At 50.5% G+C, this 22,565-nt stretch overlaps 2 protein-coding genes across 8 annotated transcripts in view; both read right to left on the reverse strand.

Annotated features, from left to right (window-relative positions):
- Positions 1-203: 203 nt before the first annotated feature.
- Irak1 (interleukin 1 receptor associated kinase 1) lies at positions 204-9,072 on the reverse strand. Of its 6 annotated transcripts, none has more exons than XM_051141323.1 (14): positions 8,867-9,072; positions 8,623-8,790; positions 8,334-8,465; positions 8,113-8,207; positions 7,762-7,950; positions 7,448-7,512; positions 7,121-7,235; positions 6,285-6,403; positions 5,695-5,902; positions 5,233-5,298; positions 3,432-3,668; positions 2,470-2,851; positions 1,870-2,016; positions 204-511 (listed from the first exon to the last, which is right to left on the reverse strand). In XM_051141323.1, the coding sequence occupies exons 1-14, from the start codon at positions 9,000-9,002 to the stop codon at positions 450-452; spliced, it is 2,121 nt and encodes a 706-aa protein (XP_050997280.1). In that variant the 5' UTR covers positions 9,003-9,072; the 3' UTR covers positions 204-449. The 6 variants fall into 6 exon arrangements, with proteins under 6 accessions (XP_050997280.1, XP_050997279.1, XP_050997278.1 ...); XM_051141322.1 differs by having other exon boundaries at positions 7,762-7,953; XM_051141321.1 differs by having other exon boundaries at positions 8,113-8,216; positions 8,867-9,071.
- Positions 9,073-19,755: 10,683 nt separating this feature from the next.
- The window catches only part of Mecp2 (methyl-CpG binding protein 2), a 37,808-nt gene continuing 34,998 nt past the window's right edge, over positions 19,756-22,565 (reverse strand). For both annotated transcript variants that reach the window (XM_051141328.1, XM_051141329.1), the window contains one exon: positions 19,756-22,507. In XM_051141328.1, the coding sequence (XP_050997285.1) occupies positions 21,424-22,507 (1,084 nt within the window). In that variant the 3' untranslated portion in view covers positions 19,756-21,423. The remainder of the gene's footprint in view (positions 22,508-22,565) is intronic.

Raw genomic sequence — 22,565 nt, forward strand, 5'->3', positions numbered from 1 at the left:
TTTTTTTTTTTTTGCAATTTAGAAGCACAATAGCTACTTTCACTTGGGGCTCTGGGACATTCAAAGGGATGGAGTGACAGTTATTACAGACCTGGGCTATAGACACCTTGTTTAGCTTCCACCATACCAATAGCCCCAGTTGCCTTCCCTGGGCTGTGTAGCTAGCAGTCTTCAATCATGTAGTACCTGAGCCCTTAGGTGCTCTGCTTGCCTTGCTCCCAAATGGTGGCCTGAGACGGCCTGCCCTCTGAGCTTCTATCAGGTTCTTCAGCTGACCCTGTTTGTACCTCATACCCTGAGAACAGCAGGGTCCACCCCCCTCTCTCCTTCACCAGGGTGGGCCCCTACACTGGATGCCTTTGGGCTATTAAGGAGGTTGCACATCCTGAGAACTTCCAACCATGAGAACTTTGACATCTGAGTCTGAAGGATTTGCCTGGGTGAACAAATCAGCTCTGAAATTCGTCACTTTCTTCAGGCCCGTGCCTATTTTCAGGTTCTAAATCCAAGCCTACGGAAGAGAAAATACACTGAGCAAGTTGGGGACAACTTCTTGTCTTCCAAATGCCCTGGCTTGGACCATAACCACAGAATTTACATGGCACTTGTCTCCCTCAGGATCAAACCCAAGGCCTTGCCCTTGCTAGGCAAGTGCTCTACCCCACCTCACCCGGTCTTTTTGTTTGTCTGTTTCAAGACAGGGTTTCTCTGTGTAGCCTTGGCTGTTCTGGACTCTCTTTGTAGACCAGGCTGGCCTCGAACTCACAGAGATCCACCTGCCTCTGCCTCCCCTGAGTGCTGGGATTGTAGGTGTGCACCACCATTGCCCAGCTCAGAAGACTCTTTGGAATCAAGGTTTTCTTTTTTTGTTAGTTTGGTTTTTGAAAATAAGATTTTTTTGTTTTGTTTTGTTTTGTTTTTGTTTTCTCCGAGACAGGGTTTCTCTGTGTAACAGCCCTGGCTGTCCTGGACTCCCTTGGTAGACCAGGCTGGCCTTGAACTCACAGAGATCTGCCTACCTCTGCCTCCCGAGTGCTGGGATTAAAGGCGTGCACCACCACTGCCTGGCTCTAGCTAAGATTTTTGTATGTGTGCACCTGAGTGAGTTTTATATGCACCATATGTACACGGGTGTCTGAGGAGGGAGGGACTCAGGTTGTGAACTACCTAATGTGGATCCTAGAAACTGAAGCCACGTCATCTGCATGCCCTTATCCACTGAGCAATTTCTCTAGCCTGCTAGTTTTGTTTGTTTGCTTTTTTAGATAGGGTTTCTCTGTGTAGAGCTGGCCTCAAACTCATAGAGATCCACCTGCCTCTGCCTCCCTGAGTGCTGGGATTATAGGTGTGAGACACCACACCCTGCTGCTAGTTTGTTTTTTGAGACAGGGTCTTGTGCAGCCTAGCCTAGCCAAGAATGACCTTTACACCTTTACAGGCACACTCTCACCCCAAGATAAGGCTTCCCTATTCTAAACAGGAGTCAAATAGTACCTGGAGTAGAAAACTCCTGCTGGGACTTCCCATTTCCTGGAGGCATGTGGGAGGAGATTGGTACCCACAGATAATGGGAAGGTGCTATTAGTGGTGAGTAAGGGACTGAGCCAGGCATCTCCCTACAGATGTTGAGCACAAGGTGGGTTGCCAACCATCATCAGAAGGAGTGGCCTGTCTGTCCAACACTCTTGTGAGTAGCCAAGAGTGTAGCCAGAACAAATGTTCTACTGTTTAGGGTTGGCATGAGGGATTATGCCTGTGTGCCCTGGGGCTGCAGAGTATGAGCTTGCGTGCATGTGTGCATGACAGCAGTGGGGAGCTCTTCTGGGGGCCCATCCTTTAGGAAGCTCAGCTGGAAGCATCCCCGGGTACCTGGGGAAAAGCCTGATGACAGCAGCTGCAGGCTATCCAAGACCCCCTCCTCATACAGGGTCAGCTTCTGTACCATCTTCTGTCGGGCTGGGTTGATGATGATCTGTGGTGGCTCTGATGATGAGGAGGAGCTGCCCATGGATGAGCCTGGGCAGAGACAGTAACTTCTAAGCTGTCCTTGGCAACTGTGAGCGATATGCTAGACTCCAGTTTTCCCCATCCCCACTGCCTATAACGCTGGCCACAGGGCAGGAGTCCCCAGTGAACTAAGGCCCAGGATGGGAGGGGGTCATACCACAGACCAGGATCCCAGGCTGCCTGGGCAAAGCCTTCTACACTTTTGCCTTCAGGCATCAGGTAGAAGGACTAAGACGGTAGCTCCCTAGTTCTTTTCACTCACGTGGGGAGCATGGCCCAGTGAGGGGAAATAAAAGTACCACGCCACTCTGGCCCTTTCCATGACCTTGAGCTTGCTAAAGACACAGTGGTCCAAGCATTTGGCCCTGGATCCCTCAGTTCAGAAGACATGGGTGGGGAATAAAGAGACTATTGTCAAAGGAGATCCTTGCCCCACCTCTGGATACCTATCCCCAGAGTTACCTTCCATGGTTGTGGGCTGGACGCCTGGACCACTCCTCAAACTTGATTCTCTGGTGGTACCCCTCTGGGTACAGCTAGCTTCTCTGAAGGATGCTGGACTTGGGCAGGCATCTGGGGTCAGGTGCCAGGAGTGCAGTGCAGCAGAGAGGCTGGGAGCACTCTCATCACTCTCCACTGGCTGGTTGGGACTTTTCTGGACTTGCTGTGCAGCTTGGGCTGGGGCTTTTGTGCTCACTACTAGAGGCTGCCATCCTTCACCCCCACTCTGGGCACTGTTAGTGCTGGACATGTAGGAGTTCTCCTGTGGGGAAGGGGGGCCATGGCCAGCAACCTCTAGCTCCCAAGGAGGCCCTACCTGCAGCCCCTCAAGCCTCTTGTACACCTGTGTGGAAAGAGAGGTTCTCAGGATGGGCAGAGCTGGGGCTCCTGGTGGGCAGGTCAACCCAGACCTGACACCCTATGGTCAAACCACACAGCTGCTCCAGGTTGGTCTAGACTGTGTTCAGGTTGCTACCACAGGCCCCATATAACCATAGGAGTGGCAGGAGACACCAAGCAGCTAGGAAAACATTTCCCTTTGTTTCTTTGTCTCATCACAAGACCTGTTGAGATTCATGGCCACCAAAGCCAAGGACTACATTCTCAACTATCACCAGAAATAAGAGGTGGAGGTTAAGAGAAAGATGAAGGTAGTGACACAGTGCTCCCACTAGAGGGCACAATCAGAGCCTTTTCCTTCTACCTGTTACTGGGATCTGGGCCCCACCCAGCAAAGCAGCAGCCCTTAACCACTTAGTTCTGCGAACAGAGCCAAAGGGCAAGCAAGGAATATTGGAAGTTTTGCTTCTGTAAAGAGATCATCAGATAGGCATTTTGTAGCTCTTGCCGTCAAGCAGGGCAAGAGTGCAAGGTTTCTCACTGGCCACTATGTCCCCATTTGTAGCTGGCTTCCCCAGGGCTACCTGGGTCATAGGGGGCCTCTTCTTGGCCCGACGGTACATGCAGCAGCAAGCCAGTTGAGCCAAGGCCAGGCCCAGTTGGGGTGGACAGGGCCCAGGTCTGGAGTCCAGGTGCTTCTTACAGATCTGGGCAGCAACTGGAGCAGCCCAAGCATCCGTGGCCACACCCACCTGCAGAGTAGGCTGGGTGCTTTTCAGGGCCACTCCAGCCTCTTCAGCCTCATCTTCAATCAGGTCTTTCTGTAGGACAAATACTGTGAGCATGGCTCTGCCAAATCTTCTAGGCCACTGCCACTCAGCCCTATGGTTTTCTTCCTCTGGGTTCATTAAATGCTCTCTACTGATAACAGCCACAAAGCAAACCCTCTGGGCCTTGTTTTACAGTCCTCACATTCCACTGCAAGGGCCTGAGCAAGTGGCACTTGAGCTGGGATGTGCTAATGGATGCAGAAGGTTAAAGGAAGGAGGGATAGCCGGGCAGTGGTGGTGCGCGCCTGTAATCCCAGCAACTCAGGAAGCTGAGGCAGGTGGATCTCTGTGAGTTCGAGGCCAGCCTGGTCTACAAAGAGAGCCCAGGACAGCCACGAACAAACAAAGAAGGGCTGGGTAGAGTCTGGTTCTCAGTTTGTTGACTGGGTTAAATCCCACACTGAGCACAACAGTGGACAAAAATACACACCATCTAGGAGAAGCGATGGGAAATGCACAACTTTGTTAGAGGTGAAGACCCAGCATTAGCCAAACATGTTCTGGGGCCAGGAATTGCTGGGATAGTGCTCATGTGTTAAAGTCTGTTTTCTATATGGGAAACTGAGGCTCAGTGAAGAGTGGGAACATGACCCATGGCCACTGTCAAGATAGGGTTAACTTGGCACTTGACTCCAGGTTCCTGCCCAAGCCCAGGTTTTTTGTCTCTTCTTTGTATGTTTGTCTGAGACAGGGTACCAGTGTAACTCAGGCTGGTCTTGAACTTACACTGTAATTGAGGATAATTTTGAATTCCTGATCCTTCTGTTTCTACCTTCCAAGTCCTAGCATTACAGGCATGTGCCACCATAATTAACTAATTATTTTCGAGACAGGGTCTCTCTGTGTAGCCTTGGCTGCCCTGGGCTCGCTTTGTAGACCAGGCTGGCCTTGAACTCACAAGGATCTGCCTGCCTCTGCCTCCTGGAGTGCTGGGATTGTGAGCCACCATTAGTCAGCTAGTTTTTTGTTTGTTTTTTGACAGAGGGTCTTCCTATGTAGCCCCAGCTGGACTACAGCCATCCTCCTGCCTCAGACTCTTGAATGTTGGGACTAAAAGCACATGTTCAGATGCTTTAGATCTCGTATTTCTTAGCCCTATCTCAGTGCACAGCAAGGCACACAGGAATACAGGGGTACAGGCCAGGATGGCTTGGAGCTGCCTCTATAACAGTCTGCCTGTGTATCCTTGGCCCTGTCTTCTCTAAGTTCCACTACAGGTTTGGTCCTAGGGTATTAGGAATATCCCTCTCTTTGTTCCCAGCCCAGGGAAGAGGGGGACCTAGCAAGGTTTTTTTCCCCTTTTGATGGAACCCAGGGCCTTGTATATAAGGTAATCACTCTGCCACTGAGGTTACATCCCTGACCCGAAGGCTTCTGTGCAGAATAAAAACAGGTTGTTCCTTGCAAGGTAAAAGAAACTGCTTGGGGACTCACCCACTTTCAAAGATGAGTCAGCAGCAGCAGTGGCAAAGGCTCTGAATCATTCCACTCTCTGGGGATATACCCCTGATTGCAGCTTCCCCCTCCTCCCTCCATGCCCAGATACTTGGCTCACCAGATACTTGGTCCTGGTACCTTGTGTCCTCACAGCCCTCTGACCGGTGAGGGTCTCCAGTATTACCTAGAGTGGGTGGGATGGACAGCATCACCCTAGGTCTTAGCAGAGAGGTACTGTATAGAAAAGAGGCCTGCAGCATGGGGATGGATTGGTGCTGATGGGAGAGCAGCCCTGGGACAGGCAGGTGAAAACCACCTCCCGGCAAGGACAGTGTTGTTATGGGACCAAAGCTTAAGCAATTCAGAGTAGCTACACGAAGCAAAAAGGTGCAAAATTAGACACATAATTTAGTGCAAGGGAGGAGGGAGGTGTATGAGGCAGGGTGGGCCCTGAGGCCAAAGCTATGCTAGCTTCTCACTAGGTTTGCCTCTGGCCTATGCCTAGAATTCTCTAGGCTTTTCTGCCTTTACTTACTGGTGGTTTTCCCTCCCCAAGCCAACAGAAGGGCTGGTGGCTCACCACCCCAAAGCTGAAGGTATCGGTGTCCACAGCCAGCCGGCCCGTCTTGATGTACTCCTCAGGCAGGTAGGCGAGGGTACCCCGTACTGTGCAAGTCCGGGCCACAGTACTGCTCTGGCTTGGGTTGGCCCCTGCAAAGCGGCTGAAACGAGCCAGGCCAAAGTCTCCCAGCTTGGGCATCAGTCTCTCATCCAGAAGCACATTAGAACTTGGAGAGGGAAGAATGGCACCAGTTCAGGCTGGTCCTAGCTTTCTCTGCCCCACACACCTCAGTGGTCCTGATAAGCTGGACTAGAGGGTACCAGCCTGGCACACTATTTATGGAAAGTGGCTAGCACTGCATCCCAGCCATTTATGGGCCAGCTGTCCCAGGGACCCTTCACATAGTTTGGCTTTTGCTCACCACTGGGGCCTATCACTGGCTTCATTTCCATGCCTGTCCTCAGAGCCCTAAGTACTCTCAGCTCTGAGGTCCCAGGCAGCACTTGTCCCCAAACCCACAGGACTGGGCAGGAGGAATCTCACAGGGGCACTCAGAACATTGAGCAGGGGGCCATGAGACTCTACAGCTCTTCTGAGCCCCTCCTCACCTCTTGATGTCTCCGTGGATAAGGCTGGGGCTATCCTGATGTAAAAACTGAATAGCCCGGGCTGTGCCCAGAAGAATGTCCAGTCGTTGAGGCCAGGAGAGAGGGGAGCAGGCTTGGGTCTGGCAAAGATGGAAGCACAGGGGCAGCTCAGGGCAGCTGTTCTTTGACCCCCATCTGCTCCCCTCACCTGCCATTTTGTGGCTTGGAGCAAGCTATCCACTTTACTCTCTGAGCCTCAGTTTCCGTTTCTGGAGAACAAGGCACAAGACTGTCCATGACCTAATTCAATGAGCAAGTGGTGACTCAAGGTATTCCGAAGCCTTGAATGGCTAGGGAACATTTCTCAGGGCTCAAGACAGAATGTGACGGGCTCAGGCTCACCTGACTGCAATAAAGTGCTGGTGCCCTTCTCCACCGCCTCCCCCACCCCCTAGACAGCCCGTATCCTGTATGTGTGGTAGCTTGTGACACCCAGGCATGGCTCAACCTTGGGTTCAGGTGGACAGCCTGTCTCCATTGGTCCTCATTCCTCAAGAGCTATGTGGACTAGATCCCTTGTCCCTGCCTTGTTCTTTAGAGGAGCAGCCAGGGAGAAGCTGGAGGAAAGGACTGTGTGGAAAATCTTGGGTGTAATGGCACATGCCTATAATTCTAGCATAGAACAGGCTGAGGCAGGAGATTTGCCAGTTTGAGGCCAGCGTGAGCTGGGTTGTGAGGCATTGATTCAAACAAACAGGCAATTAAGGGAGAAAGAAACCCTGGGCTAACCCTTGAGTTTGAGGGGGGACCAGGCTAAGGCGTGATGCCAGTAGAGGTACAAGAGCAGCAGGGACTACCTGACGGTGGAGTCGATCCTCCAAGGAGCCGTTGGGCAGGAAGCCATAAACAAGGCAGTAGAAGCCACTCTCTGCACAGTAGCCAGCAAAGTCCACGATATTTGGGTGACGGAACCTGTTACAAAGAGTGGAGGCTGAGTTCTTTAGTTCTCTGGGCTCCACTACTTTTTATCAGACCAGGTTGGGTGGGCAGCCATTGATGTTCCCTCACCTGGGCCTGGCGGGGCCCAAGGGAGCCAGGTCTTGTCTTGTGCAGCCCTAAAGACTGATGAGGCCCTGGTGTGGCTCTCCTTGTGACCCCAGACAGGAGGGACCCGTAAAGCTCACCTTGACAGCTGCTCCACCTCTGTTAGGAAGCTCTGTTTCACCACAGTCCACTCTAGGTCAGCCTCCTGCAGCCCCAGGCATGGTGGGGGAAGAGGCAGGGAAAGTATGTAGCATGGGCCAAGCTTGCCAGCTGTTTCCAGGCCCATAACAATGGAAGGCTTGGGGTCCTTGAACTGGAATCATAGAGTGCTGAGGGGATTGCTTGGGGAGGCTGGAGGCAGGGGACTGCAGAAGAGAGGGCTGATGGAGGGAGAAGTTGGACGAACAAGGAATGATGGATTGTTTTCCAGGTGGCTCCCCCATGTCCCACCTACCTCCTTCAGTCTCTTCACAGCGTATGTGGTATTTCTCATTACTGCTCGGTACACACACCCAAAACCACCCTCTCCGATCCTGAGCTCTTCAGAGAAGTTGCAGGTGCCTTGAGAAATCTCACAGAAGGGCCAGCAAAATGGGGCGGGCTGGGCTTTTTGGAGGTCAGACACTGGGCTCTCTGGGCTGGGCTGCTGGAAGAGAGAGCATGGATCAGGTGAGGAGCCTGCCTCTATTCCTAGGTCCAGGCTGAAAGCTGGCTGTCTCTCAGATGACCTGGCTGTGCTGATGTGGGCTACGTTTCTTCCTCCTTGTTTGGAGATTTTCCTGGGGGTTAGTTAAGGGGCACCTACCTTGGTAGAGGAAGGGGCTGACGATGGCAGTGGTGGCCTGAGGGAAGCAAAGATTGGAACGGGGAGGAGCTCTGATTCGGACTGGGTCTGGGAGCCTGGAAAAGCTTCATAAAGATAGCAGTAAGAGGCAGACAGAAACCTGCAGCAGTCTACAGACATGTCAACAGTCATGGTGGCCTTTTCCTCAGGCCTATCAAGCCCAACACCCGGGTTCTTTTTACCTGGGGAGAGGAAGGTGGAGGCAGAGGACTGCAATTTCCGGGGACTCCAGTCCTCAGCCTCGGGGCCTGCAGAGATGCTGCTGGGCCTTGGAGCAGCAGGGTTTGGGGGCAGAACAGGGGCAGGAGGGTGCCCTGGGATAACGAGGAAGGAAAGGAGGGTTGTGACTCAGGTCTGTCTACTTGACCTCTGTGTGTGTCCATCCCATATGGTCCCCTGTCTCGCAGGCTCTGTAGTGGTGACTTCTCTTGGGTTCCCATCCCTAGGATCCCTGGGGCTACGCTCGCTCACAGGCTGTAATGATGTCCCGCGCACGCAGCAGCTGCAGGTGCGTGAGGATGTGAACGAGGTCAGCCACGCGCGCGTTGCGGTTGATCCAGGGCCACAGAACGCTGGCCGTGCGCTGCTCGGAGCGCTCGCACAGTCGCAGCTCTGTCTGGTCGCGCACAATCAAGGCCGCTGCGGAACGGGGAAAGTCAGACTTCAGCTCCAGAAGCCCAAGTCCCCCGCCCCATGCCGGCCTGCCATCACCCACCGAACTGGCACCAGTCGGCGGGCTCCAGGGCGTCCATCACTTTGTAGAAGCGACACATAACCCAGGGTGGCACCTCGTATAAGAAGTGCTGGGCACCGGGAACTGCAGGCTCTCCGGGGCCCGGCCCTCCGGCCATGGCCGTCGCCGCCGCCGGACCGGGGCCTCAGGAGGCCTCGGCGGGCGCGGGCCTCAGCCGGCCAGGTCGGCAGACACTGACTCACTTCCCTTTCAAGCCGGCCTCGTGCGACGCCCAGCAGGACGGAAGAGGCGGTGCCCAGGCCCGGCGCCATCTTGCCCTCCGCGGCCTTCCGCCACACGGGGGCGTCCACCACCGCCCTCGACCCGGGGAAGGAGCTCTCCTAGGCAGGAGGGCATCCCTCGTGGGAGAACCAAGGGCTATGATCCTACACGGAGGGTGGGCTTAGCAGGATGAAGAACGCCTTCCAGTTCTGGAGACAAAGGGCACAGCCAAGACACGATGTTCTATAAAGGCAGTTATACCAAGCCTGGTGAAAGTCACGGAGAGGCACCTTTGCTTTATTTGGGGAATTGTTAGTAGGAGAGATCAAATGTGGGTCACAAAATGGCCCTCTGGCTGACTCTATTCATCTGGTGGTAAGGATGAATGCCCAGAGAACGGTCAAGAAGATTGTCTGCCACAGCGCGGTGTGTGCTAGGTCCCCACGCCCCCACCCCTGCCTCCAGGCTCCTGCCAGCAGCTGGGCCAAGCAAGTGTTAGGTCTTCACAGAGGCCGTCTGTGCAGGATCCTCACTAGCTTGCCAACCAACATATTTGTGTCTCTTAACAGGGCCTTGCTCTATTATCATATGCATTCATGTGCAGCTCTTACTGTCCCTTTCCTTTTCCTGTCACACGTTTTAATTTTACTTTGCACTTCTCACCATGAGGACACTAGGGTCTACCGGCTTCTCCTACTCTCTTCTAGAGGAGTTGGTGGTGGCTCTGAGAGGCCTGGTTAAGTAAGTCTAGCAACAGGCGCAGCTTCGGTTAGCTCAGAGCAGGCCAGGACCTCCGTTCTTCAGAGGTGGGTTCAGCAGTCACTGGAAATGCTGCAAAGAGTATACAGCTAACCAGAGACTGCCATGACCTGGCCAGAGAATGATAAATTTAAAAATGGTTTTTACTCCTGGTACAATTGATTAAGAAAGATATACTGCCGGTCTGGGAATCTTCTGCCTCCTGATGAACTCATGACCTGGCCAGAGTAGCCCCTGTGTTTACTCAGTTTGCCTGGGCTTTCTAGTTTAAATGATTACTTAACCCCCTTTGGAATTTAAATGCTTGTAAAAAAAGATCCAGCAAACTCACAGGGTCGGGGGAGGGGTGTCTCCATCCTGTCTGAGTGGTGATTCCAATATGCTAATGATTATCCAGCCCCTCTTAGGAATTCCCCTAAAAGCCTCGATCCCCGGGGTGTCACTTTCATCTCCCAATGGTCATGTTGGATCCTGCAGAATCTTCAGCATGTTCCAGACCCTAACACCACCATGTGTTGTGACCTCTTAGCCACATGAGTGTCTCCTGCCCACTCCTCTAATGTTTTCCACTGAGGGATTTCTTTGGCTTTTTGGCTTACTTGATGGCCCACACACATCTCAGTGCATACTACTTAGCACTCTACTCTCTGAAGTCCTCTTCCCGTGAGTCACTGCTCTCAGCATCAGCCATTCCCACTTACCTGCAAGCCCTTACCTTTATGGCTGTGGCAGGGCTCACCGCTCAAGCACAAATCACCAAATAACTTTCTCAAGGAAGACCTTCCTCAAGTTCCCAAAGCTCCCCCATGGCTGTTTGGAAGATGGCATAGTTAGCCTGTGCCCACCCACCTGAACTTGCATACACCAACAGCCTTAAGCCATTAAGAACCCTTTAGCTGCTGGGAGTGGTAGCACACACTTTTAGTCCCAGCACTCAGGAGGCAGAGGCAGGTGGCTCTCTGAGTTTGAGGTCAGCCTGGTCTAGTGAGCCCAGGACAGCCAAGGTAACATAGAGACCCCTATCTTGAAAAACCAAAAAGAAGAAGAAGGAGAAGGAGGAGGAAGAGGAGGAGGAGGAGGAGGAGAGAATGCTTTAGTTGGACTTGGTGGTGCACTCCTTTAATCCCAGCACTCAGGAAACAAAGGCAAGTGGATCTCTGTGATTTTGAGCTTAGTCTGGTCTGAATAGTGAGTTCCAGGTCAGCCAGGGATACAATGAGACCTTGCCTCAAAAAGATCTAGACCAAATCCAGAAAAAACAAACCCCTTCTTAGTCAGGTGGCCTGAGAAGCGCTTCTCATAGTGCTCTGAAGTAGAGTTTGCAGACACCCTGCTGTAGCCCTTCCTGACAAGACGGAGCATAAACAGCTGCAGGGAAAGCTTCCTTACCCTACCTAATTCTCTTGGACACATCTTGAGCGTGTTGGAGTTCTGGAGTACTTCTGAATTTTTCTAACTTCCCACTGCCCAAGGAAGATCCACAGGCAGCAACTTGGCCTTCCTTCCTTCCTTCTTTGTTTCTCCAGCTGAAAAGTATGCCTGTAAAGCAACAGCTTTCTTCTCCTGACCACTTTCCCCAGCAGATCATTTCGTTTTATCAACCCTAACTGGAAAGGGCTCCCTCTCACTAGCCTGTCCTTTAAGGAACTTATATGTTTCCAGAAAAGCCTACTCAAGGCCCATGGCTGGTCCCACTGGGACCTCTTCTCTGAAGCCAGTTATTGTGGCCACACAAAAGATGAGGTCAAACCGGGTATGGTGGCGCACGTCTTTAATCCCAGCATTTGGGAGGCAGAGGCAAGAGGATCTCTGTGAGTTCGAGGCCAGCCTGGTCTACAAGTGAGTCCAGGACAGCCAAGACTGCACAGAGAAACCGTGTCTTAAGAAAAAACAAAAACAAAAAAGATGAGGTCAAATTAAGTGTGGTGGTGAATGCCTGTAATCCCAGCACTCCAGTGGCAGAGGCAGGAAGTTCACTACAAGTTCAAGGCCAGCCAGAGCTACACAGTGAGACCCTATTATAAATAAGGCAAAGCTTGGCATGGAGGCTCATACCTGTAACTCTAGCACTTGGTAGGCTGAGGCAGATCACCCTACACACTCAATTCTTGGAGTAGAGGTCAGACTCAAACAAAACAAAACAAAACAAACAAACAAAAAAAGAAACCAAACCAGCCCAACAGGTCAAAGCACTGAGCTCCCAGTGGTTTTTCATGGGTCAGTCTTTATTGAGATGTGCCAACTCCAGTATTCAAAACTGTTGTGCGCATTTTGCTAAACTTTATGGGCAGGGATTTGGTCCATTTTATGTACTGGGGACTATCAGTCTGGTACAGGCCTTGCACTGTGGATACACCATGTCTACAGGTCGACTCTTCAACCCTTTTACTTAACATCTGAGGCCAGGACTTCAAGGTAGCTTCTAATAGGTATGGTCACAATTACATGTGACACGGCCAGTATCCTCCCAAGACCAAATCAGCCTAAGGAGAACAGACATAACATGTGCCAAGTGGGTGGCTGCAGAAGGTTCATATTCTGACAGTAAGCCAGTGACAACAAGGGCTCCCTTTGGGCAGTTTCTCAGCATGCCCTAGTTTGGTCACGAAGGCAGGCTAGCCACTCACAGAAGTCATGGAGACAGTCTTAGGTGCTATGGGCCATAGGAGATGGAGTTGGGAAGAAAGGTGTTAAAAAACACCATGGCACATCAGGACCTAGTAGCTGCTGGCCACACTGGTCAGCAGAGGGAACGTTGTGCTCTAGGCACAATTGTCTCAGGCCTTCCTGTCACATGCTGGTGCGGTGTGCCTGGAAAGCATGGGCACCTAGCAAACTGAGGATACCAGGCTTCCTGCCCGCCCCCCCTGTCCTCACAGAGGCTATTGGGGATCAGAGACAGCTGGATCAAACACATCATGTCTGGTGAGCTGGAGGGGACTGCTGACTTATAATGAAAGCCCAGACCTTGAGTCACTTTCACAGAGAGATTTATCGAGAATGCTAACAGCACAGGATACAGTACTTCCCAACAAAAGGTGCAAACGCATCACTTAGAAAGGCATGCTGAGTATTCTTTGCTTTCACATGTATTAAAAAACTTACAAAAATAAAATGAAACCGCGTGCTGCCCATCTTTTCAAATAGTAAAAGAACCTTATGAAAAACCACTTGATTTTTACAACAAAAGACACAAACGGACATTTTTATGTAAATTTATAAGGCAAACTCTTTATATAATAAATAGGTTACAGGGGTTCAGTGGGGTGTGTTTTTGAAACGTATACAGGTACATTCAGACAGGTTTACTGAAATGGTACAAATTTCCTTAATAAATTGCCTTTTGTTTTTAAATATATCAGTGCTTTCAGTCATTTGGCTATACACAAAGAACCTTTTGTTTTGAACACTACAAAAAAGCAATCAATATTTTTTTTAAAACGACCTACTTATTTTCTAAAGTAATTGTCCCAAAACACAAAAACTGAAGGTGAATGAGACAGAGGGCTTTTCAAGACCCCTCCAGCTATGTCTGTCCTGGATCTCTCTCTGTCCTGTGTGCCTGCTCCCACCTCAGATAGGCTTTTGAGCTGGTGCCAAGTACAGGGTGGCCTGTCACTGGCTGCACTGTCCTACAGATCTCAACCTTCAGGCTGGCAGAGAGGAGCACAGCATGGATTTAGGAGGGGCATGCACCCTGTCTTGTTTTTCCAGAATGCCATGGCCAACTACTCACTACAGGCAGCACTGTCTTCACATGAGGCTCCAAGGGAGCACAGGTCTGGAACAATCTGTAATAAGGCTAACACTTTACTGAAGATGGTTGCCATAGAAAAAGAAGGTGGTATCTCACACCTAGATTTTGTTGGGAATCAGATGACATCCAAGGAGAGAACTCATTGCCATGGTTTTATTCCCCAGGCATGGTGGGGAGCAGAGATAGCAGATTAGTGCTGTGTACTAGGGGACAGCATGGAGTGTGACACAAGTATTCTGACTAGTCATGTCCCTGAAACATGCCTTGGAGACAATAACACCCACAGCCTTGGTTTATCTGTAAGAGCTATCTCATGCAGGGAGTGGATAATTCATTTTCTGTCTCTTCCCTAATTGGTGCCCATAGTGGGGCATCCTCCTGCAAGCTTAGGCCTACCCTTTCCCTATTCAGTGAGCTAGGCTCTGCTGTCACATCCTCTCCCCTCCTGGCACTCCTAGAAGGAACTGACCTTGTCTTTTTAAAAAAGTAACAATACTAGAAATAATCTGGGAAGGGACTGGGTAGAAAAGCTGGTTTTGCTCTGACTTTGAAAATGGCAACACATGAGCTTCAGTCTCTTGACTTGGAGTGGGAATCCAGTGTTTTAAGTTCTGGGTGGCTTCTGGCTGATCTGGGCAGGGGTCATCCTTCAGATTGCCCCTCGTGTCCTAATCACCACTCCCATCCCTCCAAATGCTTTGTTTGTATGAAAAAGTGTCTAGAAGCATTTGTCTCTGGAACAATTACTTTAAACATAGTTACAATACAGACTTCAGTTCAAACACAGAAGAGATTTACTTAGCAAAGTTCCTTTCACCCACCAAAAATTACACAAATAGAAGCCTCAACACCACAGTTATAGAGGACCAGGAGAGAGAACCTCATGTTTGGAACACAAAAGGAAGAATAAAAGCAAACCAAACCCAAACGGAAAAACCCCAGAAAGACGAGGAAAGGGCAGGGAAGAAAGAGGAAGGAGAGCAAACACAGCACACGTTACAGTGCCCAGGTACACAAGGAGCCCAGCACGAGGAAAGGGCTCGGCACACATTGAGTAACAGTCCTGGTGATATTTGGTCATATATTCATCAACTACTGACTCTGGAGCGGCTGTTATTGATTGAAGCAGTGACAAATCAAATGGAAAAGGAGGTCGTGGTAGCAAGGGAAGGAGCAGGCTTCAAGTTCTGCAAGCCTCTCACACTCCGTTGTCCAGCTGCCCAGAAACCCTGAACTGGATGGCCTGCTCCATCCAGGCAGGGCTAGAGTTCACCAGGTGACGCTAACTTGGGTGCTGATCTCACATAAGCTGTCAAGCACGCATAGGGACATACATGGTCACCTACCTGTCAGTGGCCACGTTATCAGTGGCGACAACCCTTTGGCCTCTTCTGCCTCCATCCCATGCTGGCTGGGGAATGATGTCACATTCTGCTAATACTGATTGCTCCCTAGAGCAAGGCCCCAGGATATGGTCTCAGAGGCTTCCCCAGCCCGTCCTCCAAGAGCCCCAAGGGTAGCCCAGCCACCCAAAGGACCTACAAATCTCTGTGGTATTCTGGCCTCAGAAGAAGCAATTATGAGGGGATGGGGGTGGAGGTGTGGGGGCAGATTTTGGGCCTGGTGATTATAATGCTCTCTGCTTTGGAAGAACAAGGTTCTAGATTTTGGGGGTGTGTGTCTTTAATTATTTAATGATCATTTCGCAAAAAAGAACTGTTACAGCTAAACTTTCTAGCAGATACTGCTCATCAAGAATTTCAAAAGCAAATGTAGGTACTCATGGGAGCAAGGAGAAGAGAAAGGGGTGTCTCTGGAGTCTTCGCTACTTTCTGGAGACCCGCTGGACTGTTGAATGTGATTCTGGGATCTCTGGCATTCTGCCTGGCACAGGTCTGGAGACAGGTCAAGCCTCCTATCTCCTCTCCAGCCCCTGGACTCAGGAAAATGAGGAGGGTTTTGCAATGCTCCAAGCCCTGCTAACTGGGGGAAGCCTGCCAGACTTACTGCACACAGGCTCTCCCTGGCCAGAGAAGGGTGGAGGAGGTTGGGCCACCCCCATGCACGACAGCTCCTCACCGCTAGAGGTGGGGACTGGGCTGTGTCCACTAAGTTATGAACTTCAATAGGTAAAGGGAGTGTTCTTGTCTCCCTATGCCATGCTGAAATGAACTTTCTTGCACCCAGAATCTTGGGGCCCCTTTCACAGCAAAGGAGAAACAAAGCACACACCTGGGTGCAGCCTGGAGCTTCCTTCACTTAGCACAGGGAAGCCTTTGAAAGAAGCGAGGAAAGATCACAGATCTGCTTGGTCTGAAGACGTGACCAGCAGACAGATGTCTTTTTTTTTTCTTTTTTTTTCTTTTTTTATTTTCCCTTGTCCTACTCTATGGTTATCAGAAATATTGTAATTAAGCAACAGGTATAATTTTAAAAGGTCTTTTTTTGTGTGTGGCGCCACAAGCAAAATGAGTTTATAATTGTGCAATATACAGATATATATATATATATATATATAAATTCAACTGTTTTGTGTGTCTAGTTGGTGCATAAAATAAAAATAGGAAAACTAAAAGCAAAACTGAAAAGCAAATCAAAAGCCCAGAATAGAAGAGACAAAGCAGACCTATGCATATAATCTATAAGTTACTGGGTATAATCAGAGTCACCAGGAAGAACAGCTTTGCCACTTGACACACAAACACTGTAGGGAGAAGGACTATGAGTGGGCAGGAGCCAACCTCTCTGCCTGTTCACTGCATTTGCTCTCAGTGCTAAGCAGGGCCTGATAAAAGAGAAGAGGGGAGAGTGGGGAGCAACAGTCATTTGCGAATTGTCGAAGTGTTCTTAAACTCAAAGAGAGTACTTAGTTCTTCCCACGAGGGGCTTCTCCTCCCCCTAGAGCCTTTCTGCTGCCTGCCTGCCTGTCTTCCTGCCTCCTTTCCCCTCTCCACCCCATGTGCTTTCATTTTTCTGCAGAGGGCAGGCAGGCTGGCTTAAGGAGGAAGGGAGAAACTGGGGTTAAATTTAGGAGGGCATGCCAAAGTGCTTGCCACATAGCCATTTCATCTGTGCCAAGATGGTGGGGGGGGGGGGGGCAGTAGGTAGAGTTCAAGGGGCAGGAGGCCCCAGGGAGAGATAATCTCTCTGTAGGCAGCAGACTCTCCTGAGCTTGTGCAGTAGTGCTGGGGCAGGCTCAGTTAAAGTAAGAGAGCAGATGCGCTGTGCTGGGCCTTCCGGGTCACTGATGAGTGTTCCATTTGATGCACCAAGAGCATCCATACCACTAAGTGATAAGGTCAACAGTGCTACCCAAAGAGGGATTGGCTTTCCATTGCTAAGAAACCCTCGAACATCAAAAGGCTCTGGGTACCACCTCCTCACATGCAAGAGGCTTCAGCCTGGAGTTACCTTTGCCCAGATCACTCACTAGACATCTCAGGCCAAGAACTAAGTATTTTTAGATCAACATTTTTTCCCAAAGCCTCCTCTTATTCATAAACATCAAGATGTAATTTTTTGCCAAGTGTTTTCAAGGTTTTCCTTCTAAATTGTTCAGAACTGGTTTTTCAGTGTTCAATTTTTTTCCCCTTTAGCATATAATTTTAGACCTTGGGGGAGGCAGTATCCTAGCAATTTTTAACAATTAGACTAAGCCTTTTCTAAAGATTGATATAGTACATAAAAGAGAAAGACATAAAAATGGAGAGAATCAACAAATCTCTTCAGAGTGGGGCATAAAGCAGGAAGGAAGAGCCAGAAGAGGATGTGGACAGAGCAGAGGGCTTGAGCTAGGCCCAGACCCAGCTGCATTTGCCCCCAGCCCCCTTCAACTGGGGACTCTGCTATGCCATGGTCTGCAGGGGCTCTATGCCATGCTTTCTCTCTGAGTCTCAGTCACCCACGCTGAATCGCAACGAATCTGGGGCAAAGACAGAGGCTATGAACCAATGCACAACATCTTGAAGAACTGGCACCTGTGATGTCTCCTCAGTCTGGAGAGCCTGGCTGGAATGCTCTGGAAGGAGACTATAGTTAAGAGAAGTGCTGCAGAGCTCAGGTAGCTGGGCTCCATGAAATCTGGCTGGTCTCATCTGGTCAGTTCCAACCCTTTTGCTTCTTCCTGGATGGGCTTGAGCTACTTATTACAACTTATTTAAAATCCAGAGGTTTCTGTTAGCTAAGGAAACTCTTTCCCTGCCAAACCTGGCAGTCTGTTTCTGGTTTACTGCCCTGTTTTATCACTGTCATAGCAATAGCGAGCTGAGTGGGACAGCAGCAATCTCGGCTGTTCTGGTTCCCACTTCCAATGTTCCTGCCCTCTAGTCTGTTGTGATAGCACTGAACACAGTTGTCTGTCCCCATGCTGGGATCACGGGCTATTTTGGCACTGGTGGACTGGGGGAGGAGTGATTTCTAGACCTCCCCTGTGCCTTTTGATATAGAAATACAGCACCAGCAGAAGGGAGCTGTACTTGGGCCTGGCTGTGACCAAGAGTCCTCAACTCACTGTACTGTCAAGGGCAGCAGTTCCACTGGTTAAGACAGACTCAAGAATGAGCAAGGCTGGGGTAAGATGATTGTAGTTGGAGGGAGAGGTAGTAACTAACAACTACAGGAGGGTAGGGAAGACTGGGTGTGACCTTAATGACCTAGCCTCAGGTATCTGAGAGCTGTAGGTCAGTTCCTGTATTTTTCACATATTCTGTGAAAGACACCACCCAATCTTTACAATGTTCAAATACAACAAAATCAAGGTCACACTCCAGGTCTGAGCCAGACACAGCTGGCGAGAATCCCATGACTTAAGGCTCTTCCCTCTGACCTCCTGCCAACCTGACTGCAAGGCAGAGGCAGCCTGAGAGCTATACAGGGTCCCTGGCTGCCAGGGAAAAACCCCAGCAAAGCTCCCTGCTTAAAGGAGCCTGACTCATGACGCTCTTATTTATGGATGAGGGAATGGGGGAAAAAGCAGGAAGTGAAGAAAACTCTAAGGAGCTGCAGTTTTGGAACCAGCTCTATGTACTGGAAAGCAGGAGAGTGAGGGGGCTGAAGATGGGGCCCCAAATTAAAGGGCATCCGAAAATTTGCAATCCCTACCATGAATGTCTAATAGCCTAGGCTGTCTTCCAAGAATGAGGGATCCTTAACCTAGGAGCCCATTTCATTGGACTAAGTAAGTATAACAGGCAAAACCCCAAGCGGACCCCATAAACAATTTGCTGTCAACCTGGCTAGGTGCTGTGAGGGTACGGGAAGGTGTCCTTGAGGAGTGCGAGGCCACTGTGGGAGTCGGGGTGGGGCAAGAGGGGGAATGGGGTAGACAGCAGGGGCCTTTTGTCATCGGAGGAAGCAGGAGTTCAGAAGGACACACCCTGAGCCCTCCAGAGTCCCTCTTCTCACCCTTCTTCCCTCCCCAGGGAGGAATCCCAGGCAAGACTGAGAGGATCAAAAGCAGAGCAGGCAAACAGACTGCCTGATAGGAAGCTGCTCACAGGGTTTGCTTTTATAGCACAAGGAAATGGGTACAAATACGCTAGAAAGTCCAACTATGACTCTGCAAACAGAATGGGGCAAAAATCTCTCACTTAGTTCTAACCATTCCAGAAGAGACAAACATGGTTTTATCTTAAGCTATCAATTGGAACTACGGTTCCTGATCACTAAAGACTGGCAAGGAAGTGCTAGACAATTTCTAGGATGTTTCACTCTTCCAGGATTACACCGCAGTAAGGAAGCAGGGGACTGGTAACAAAAATACACAAGACAACACACACTTGACAGTTCATGGCAGCAGCTCACATGGGACGTGCCTGTGGGGGTTTCTGGAAGCATAAGACTGCTGTCTCATTTGCTACTTTGATAAGGTACTTCTCAGTCGGATTTAGATATGCGACATCTCTGTAAACACAGAAAAGGTTATACCAACATGATGAGGGTGTGCAGCTAGACAAGGACTTCCTGAACAGAGGTTACAACTTTGGGGTCCCAAATGAAAATTGACCAATTAAAATCCCACAGCAAAGCCAAGCCTCTAAAAGCCACCACTACGCCTTCAATGGAGCAGAGGTTGAAACATGGGATGTCCTGGCACCGCCCAGTCCCCAGTGAGCACAAGAGTAAGAGTTGGGGGTGTGTGTGTGTGGAAAGAGGAGGAGGTGGTAGAGACCCTGGTGTCACTCCCTGCTCAGGGCTGCATCTGCCCACACTATGCTTGACATTAGACTGGGGTCACTCAGTGATTCTGGCAGGCCACAGGGGGCCTATCTCCTTTAGCTACCACATGTGACCCACTTTCAAGACCACTTTTCTATAGCAGAAGATGAAAAGGCTCACTGTTTAGGGTCCGAAAAGCCTTTTGACTTTTTTCTTAGCGAAGAGGGGGCTCCCTAGGAGAGTAAGACCTTACCACCTTCTTGTTCTTCACAGAGGCTAGGGAGGACTCAGCGGAGCCCAGCACTTGCTCAGGGTTAAACATGACAGCTGGCACTGGCAATGGGAAGGCAAAGGGCAGGGACAGTCCTACGGCTCCCGCTGACTACTGTCAAGTAAGCACGTGATTGGGCACTGCAGCTGCCTGGAACAGAGGAGACAACTAGGAGCTAGGGAAGGAGGGTGGGGAGGAAATGAAAGCATGAAATGGAAGGATGAAAGAGAAAGCAATCAGGAAGTCCTTATAAAATTGCAGCAAACACTTAGAGTTTCGGAGCTTCGTGGGAACCCTATGTGCTGAGCCCACTTTAAAACAAGCGCAGGGATATACAATCCAGGTAGTTCTGAACAGTGCCACATCTGGTGGCTTGTGGGACATAGTGTCACCATTTCAAGCCGGGTTGCTTTCAGAGCATCTGTTTGTTTTGAAGTGGGAACTTGACGACTCAATAGTGCAAATAATTCTAAGCTGTCCCTAAAGGAGAACTGGAAAGTAATTGGAAGAATATTTTCCTTTCTTCCCCCATACCGCTTGTCCCATCTACTAAGTCCCTAACTACTAGTCATAGCCTGTTCTCTTGTTTTGTGGCACTAGGCCTGGCTTGACCCCACCTAGCAGGCCTGTACCTTGTCCTGCTGCCTCCATGGCACCATTTTAGCACTATCCTCTAGGGAGCATGTCTTGTGAACAGATGATGACACTTCACCCGGGGCCATCTTCTTCTGTGGCTCAGGCCAGTCTATAATCGAGCAATTTAGGACTTGCTCTTAGCCATGCCAGAGCTGGAACAGGCAGGCGCCACTTTTCTGTTTTGGATTGGGTTGGTGTGGGGCCAGACTATGCCACCAGAATTGGAATTACTGTGCACAGTCATTGGCCACCTCCATAGTCTTCTCCTGCCTCACACCTTCCAGTTCCTCAGATCAGGAGTTGGGGTGGTGGAAGTCAGGGAAGCTATGGACAGGGCATCAATGGCACCAAAAATGGGAGTGTCCTCTCAATTGCTCTCTCTAATGAGCACATGGTGGGGAGGGGAGGGGATGTTGTGGGGAGTGCCTGGTCAACAGCTTGTCTGGTCAGTAGTATCTGCAGCAAGCCTTGTTGAAGGAGCCTAGTTTAGAAAAGTGCAAAGCTACTTCTGGCCCTGGTTAGGTCTTCAACCTGACTGTGCTTGTCGGTAAGAAAAACATCCCAATGCTCCAACTACTCCCACCCTGAAGCCACGAAACTCTAAGTTTACTGAAAGAAAAAAAAATATTTTTTATTTCAGTTAATCGGGAAGCTTTGTCAGAGCCCTACCCATAAGGAGAAGAGACAACAGCTGCCTTTATTCTTGTTGGTTTGCTTTGCAATCCACTCTGTGTAAAGTCAGCTAACTCTCTCGGTCACGGGCGTCCGGCTGTCCACAGGCTCCTCTCTGTTTGGCCTTGGCATGGAGGATGAAACAATGTCTTTGCGCTCTCCCTCCCCTCGGTGTTTGTACTTTTCTGCAACTGTGGCGGTGGTTGCAACCATGGGCTGAGTCTTAGCTGGCTCCTTGGGGCAGCCATCGCTCTCCAGCGAGCCTCCTCGGGACATCTTCTCCTCTTTGCAGATGCTGCTGCTCAAGTCCTGGGGCTCAGGGGAGCTGATGGGGTCCTCAGAGCTCTCGGGCTCAGATGGGGGTGGGGGGGGGGGTGGGAGCAGTGGCATGGGGGCCTTTGGGGACTCTGAGTGATGGTGGTGATGATGGTGCTCCTTCTTAGGGGGTGAGGAGGCACTGCTGCTACGCCCCTTGGGGCTGCTCTCCTTGCTTTTTCGCCCAGGGCTCTTGCAGGACTTCAGTCCCTTCCCGCTCTTCTCACCAAGAGTGGACACCAGCAGGGGCTTCACCACTTCTTTCACCTCAATGCTGACTGTCTCCCGGGTCTTGCGCTTCTTGATTGGGAGCACAGTCTCATGCACAGACCGGATGGAAGACTCCTTCACGGCTTTCTTTTTGGCCTCAGCGGCAGCAGCTGCTACCACACTCCCAGGCTTTCTGCCCCGCTTCTTAGGAATGGCCTGGGGATCTGCTTCAGCTTTTCGCTTTCTGCCAGGGCGTTTGATTACCATGACCTGGGCAGACGTGGTAGCCCCACCTCCCTCACCCTTACCCCCAGGCGATGCTTGGAAAGGCATCTTGACAAGAAGTTTCCCAGGGCTCTTCTCCAGGACCCTTTTCATCTGAACACTTTCTGATGCTCCTGCCTTTGGTCTCCCAGTGCCGCTCCCTTTGGGGCGTCCTCGACCCCTGCCAGTTCCTGGAGCTTTGGGAGATTTGGGCTTCTTAGGTGGTTTCTGCTCTCTCCTGGAGGGGCTTCCTCTCCCAGTTACCGTAAAGTCAAAATCATTAGGGTCCAAGGAAGTATCGCCTACCTTTTCAAAGTATGCGATCAATTCCACTTTAGAGCGGAAGGCTTTTCCCTGGGGGCTGTGGAGACAAACAGAGAGACCCAAAGAATAGTTAGAAGGTTTTGACAACATGGACA

The sequence above is a fragment of the Acomys russatus genome, chromosome X (genome assembly GCF_903995435.1).
Source record: "Acomys russatus chromosome X, mAcoRus1.1, whole genome shotgun sequence".
Lineage (NCBI taxonomy): Eukaryota > Metazoa > Chordata > Mammalia > Rodentia > Muridae > Acomys > Acomys russatus.

Excerpts from the sequence above, each read along its gene's own strand:
- Irak1 (XM_051141320.1), bottom strand. The coding sequence starts at position 9,002 with ATGGCCGGAGGGCCGGGCCCCGGAGAGCCTGCAGTTCCCGGTGCCCAG. Across the intron at positions 7,236-7,447 it reads GAGGTGGAGCAGCTGTCAAG|GTTCCGTCACCCAAATATCG; the intron begins GTGAGCTTTACG and ends TCTTTGTAACAG. Across the intron at positions 5,299-5,694 it reads ATACCTTCAGCTTTGGGGTG|GTAATACTGGAGACCCTCAC; the intron begins GTGAGCCACCAG and ends CACCCACTCTAG.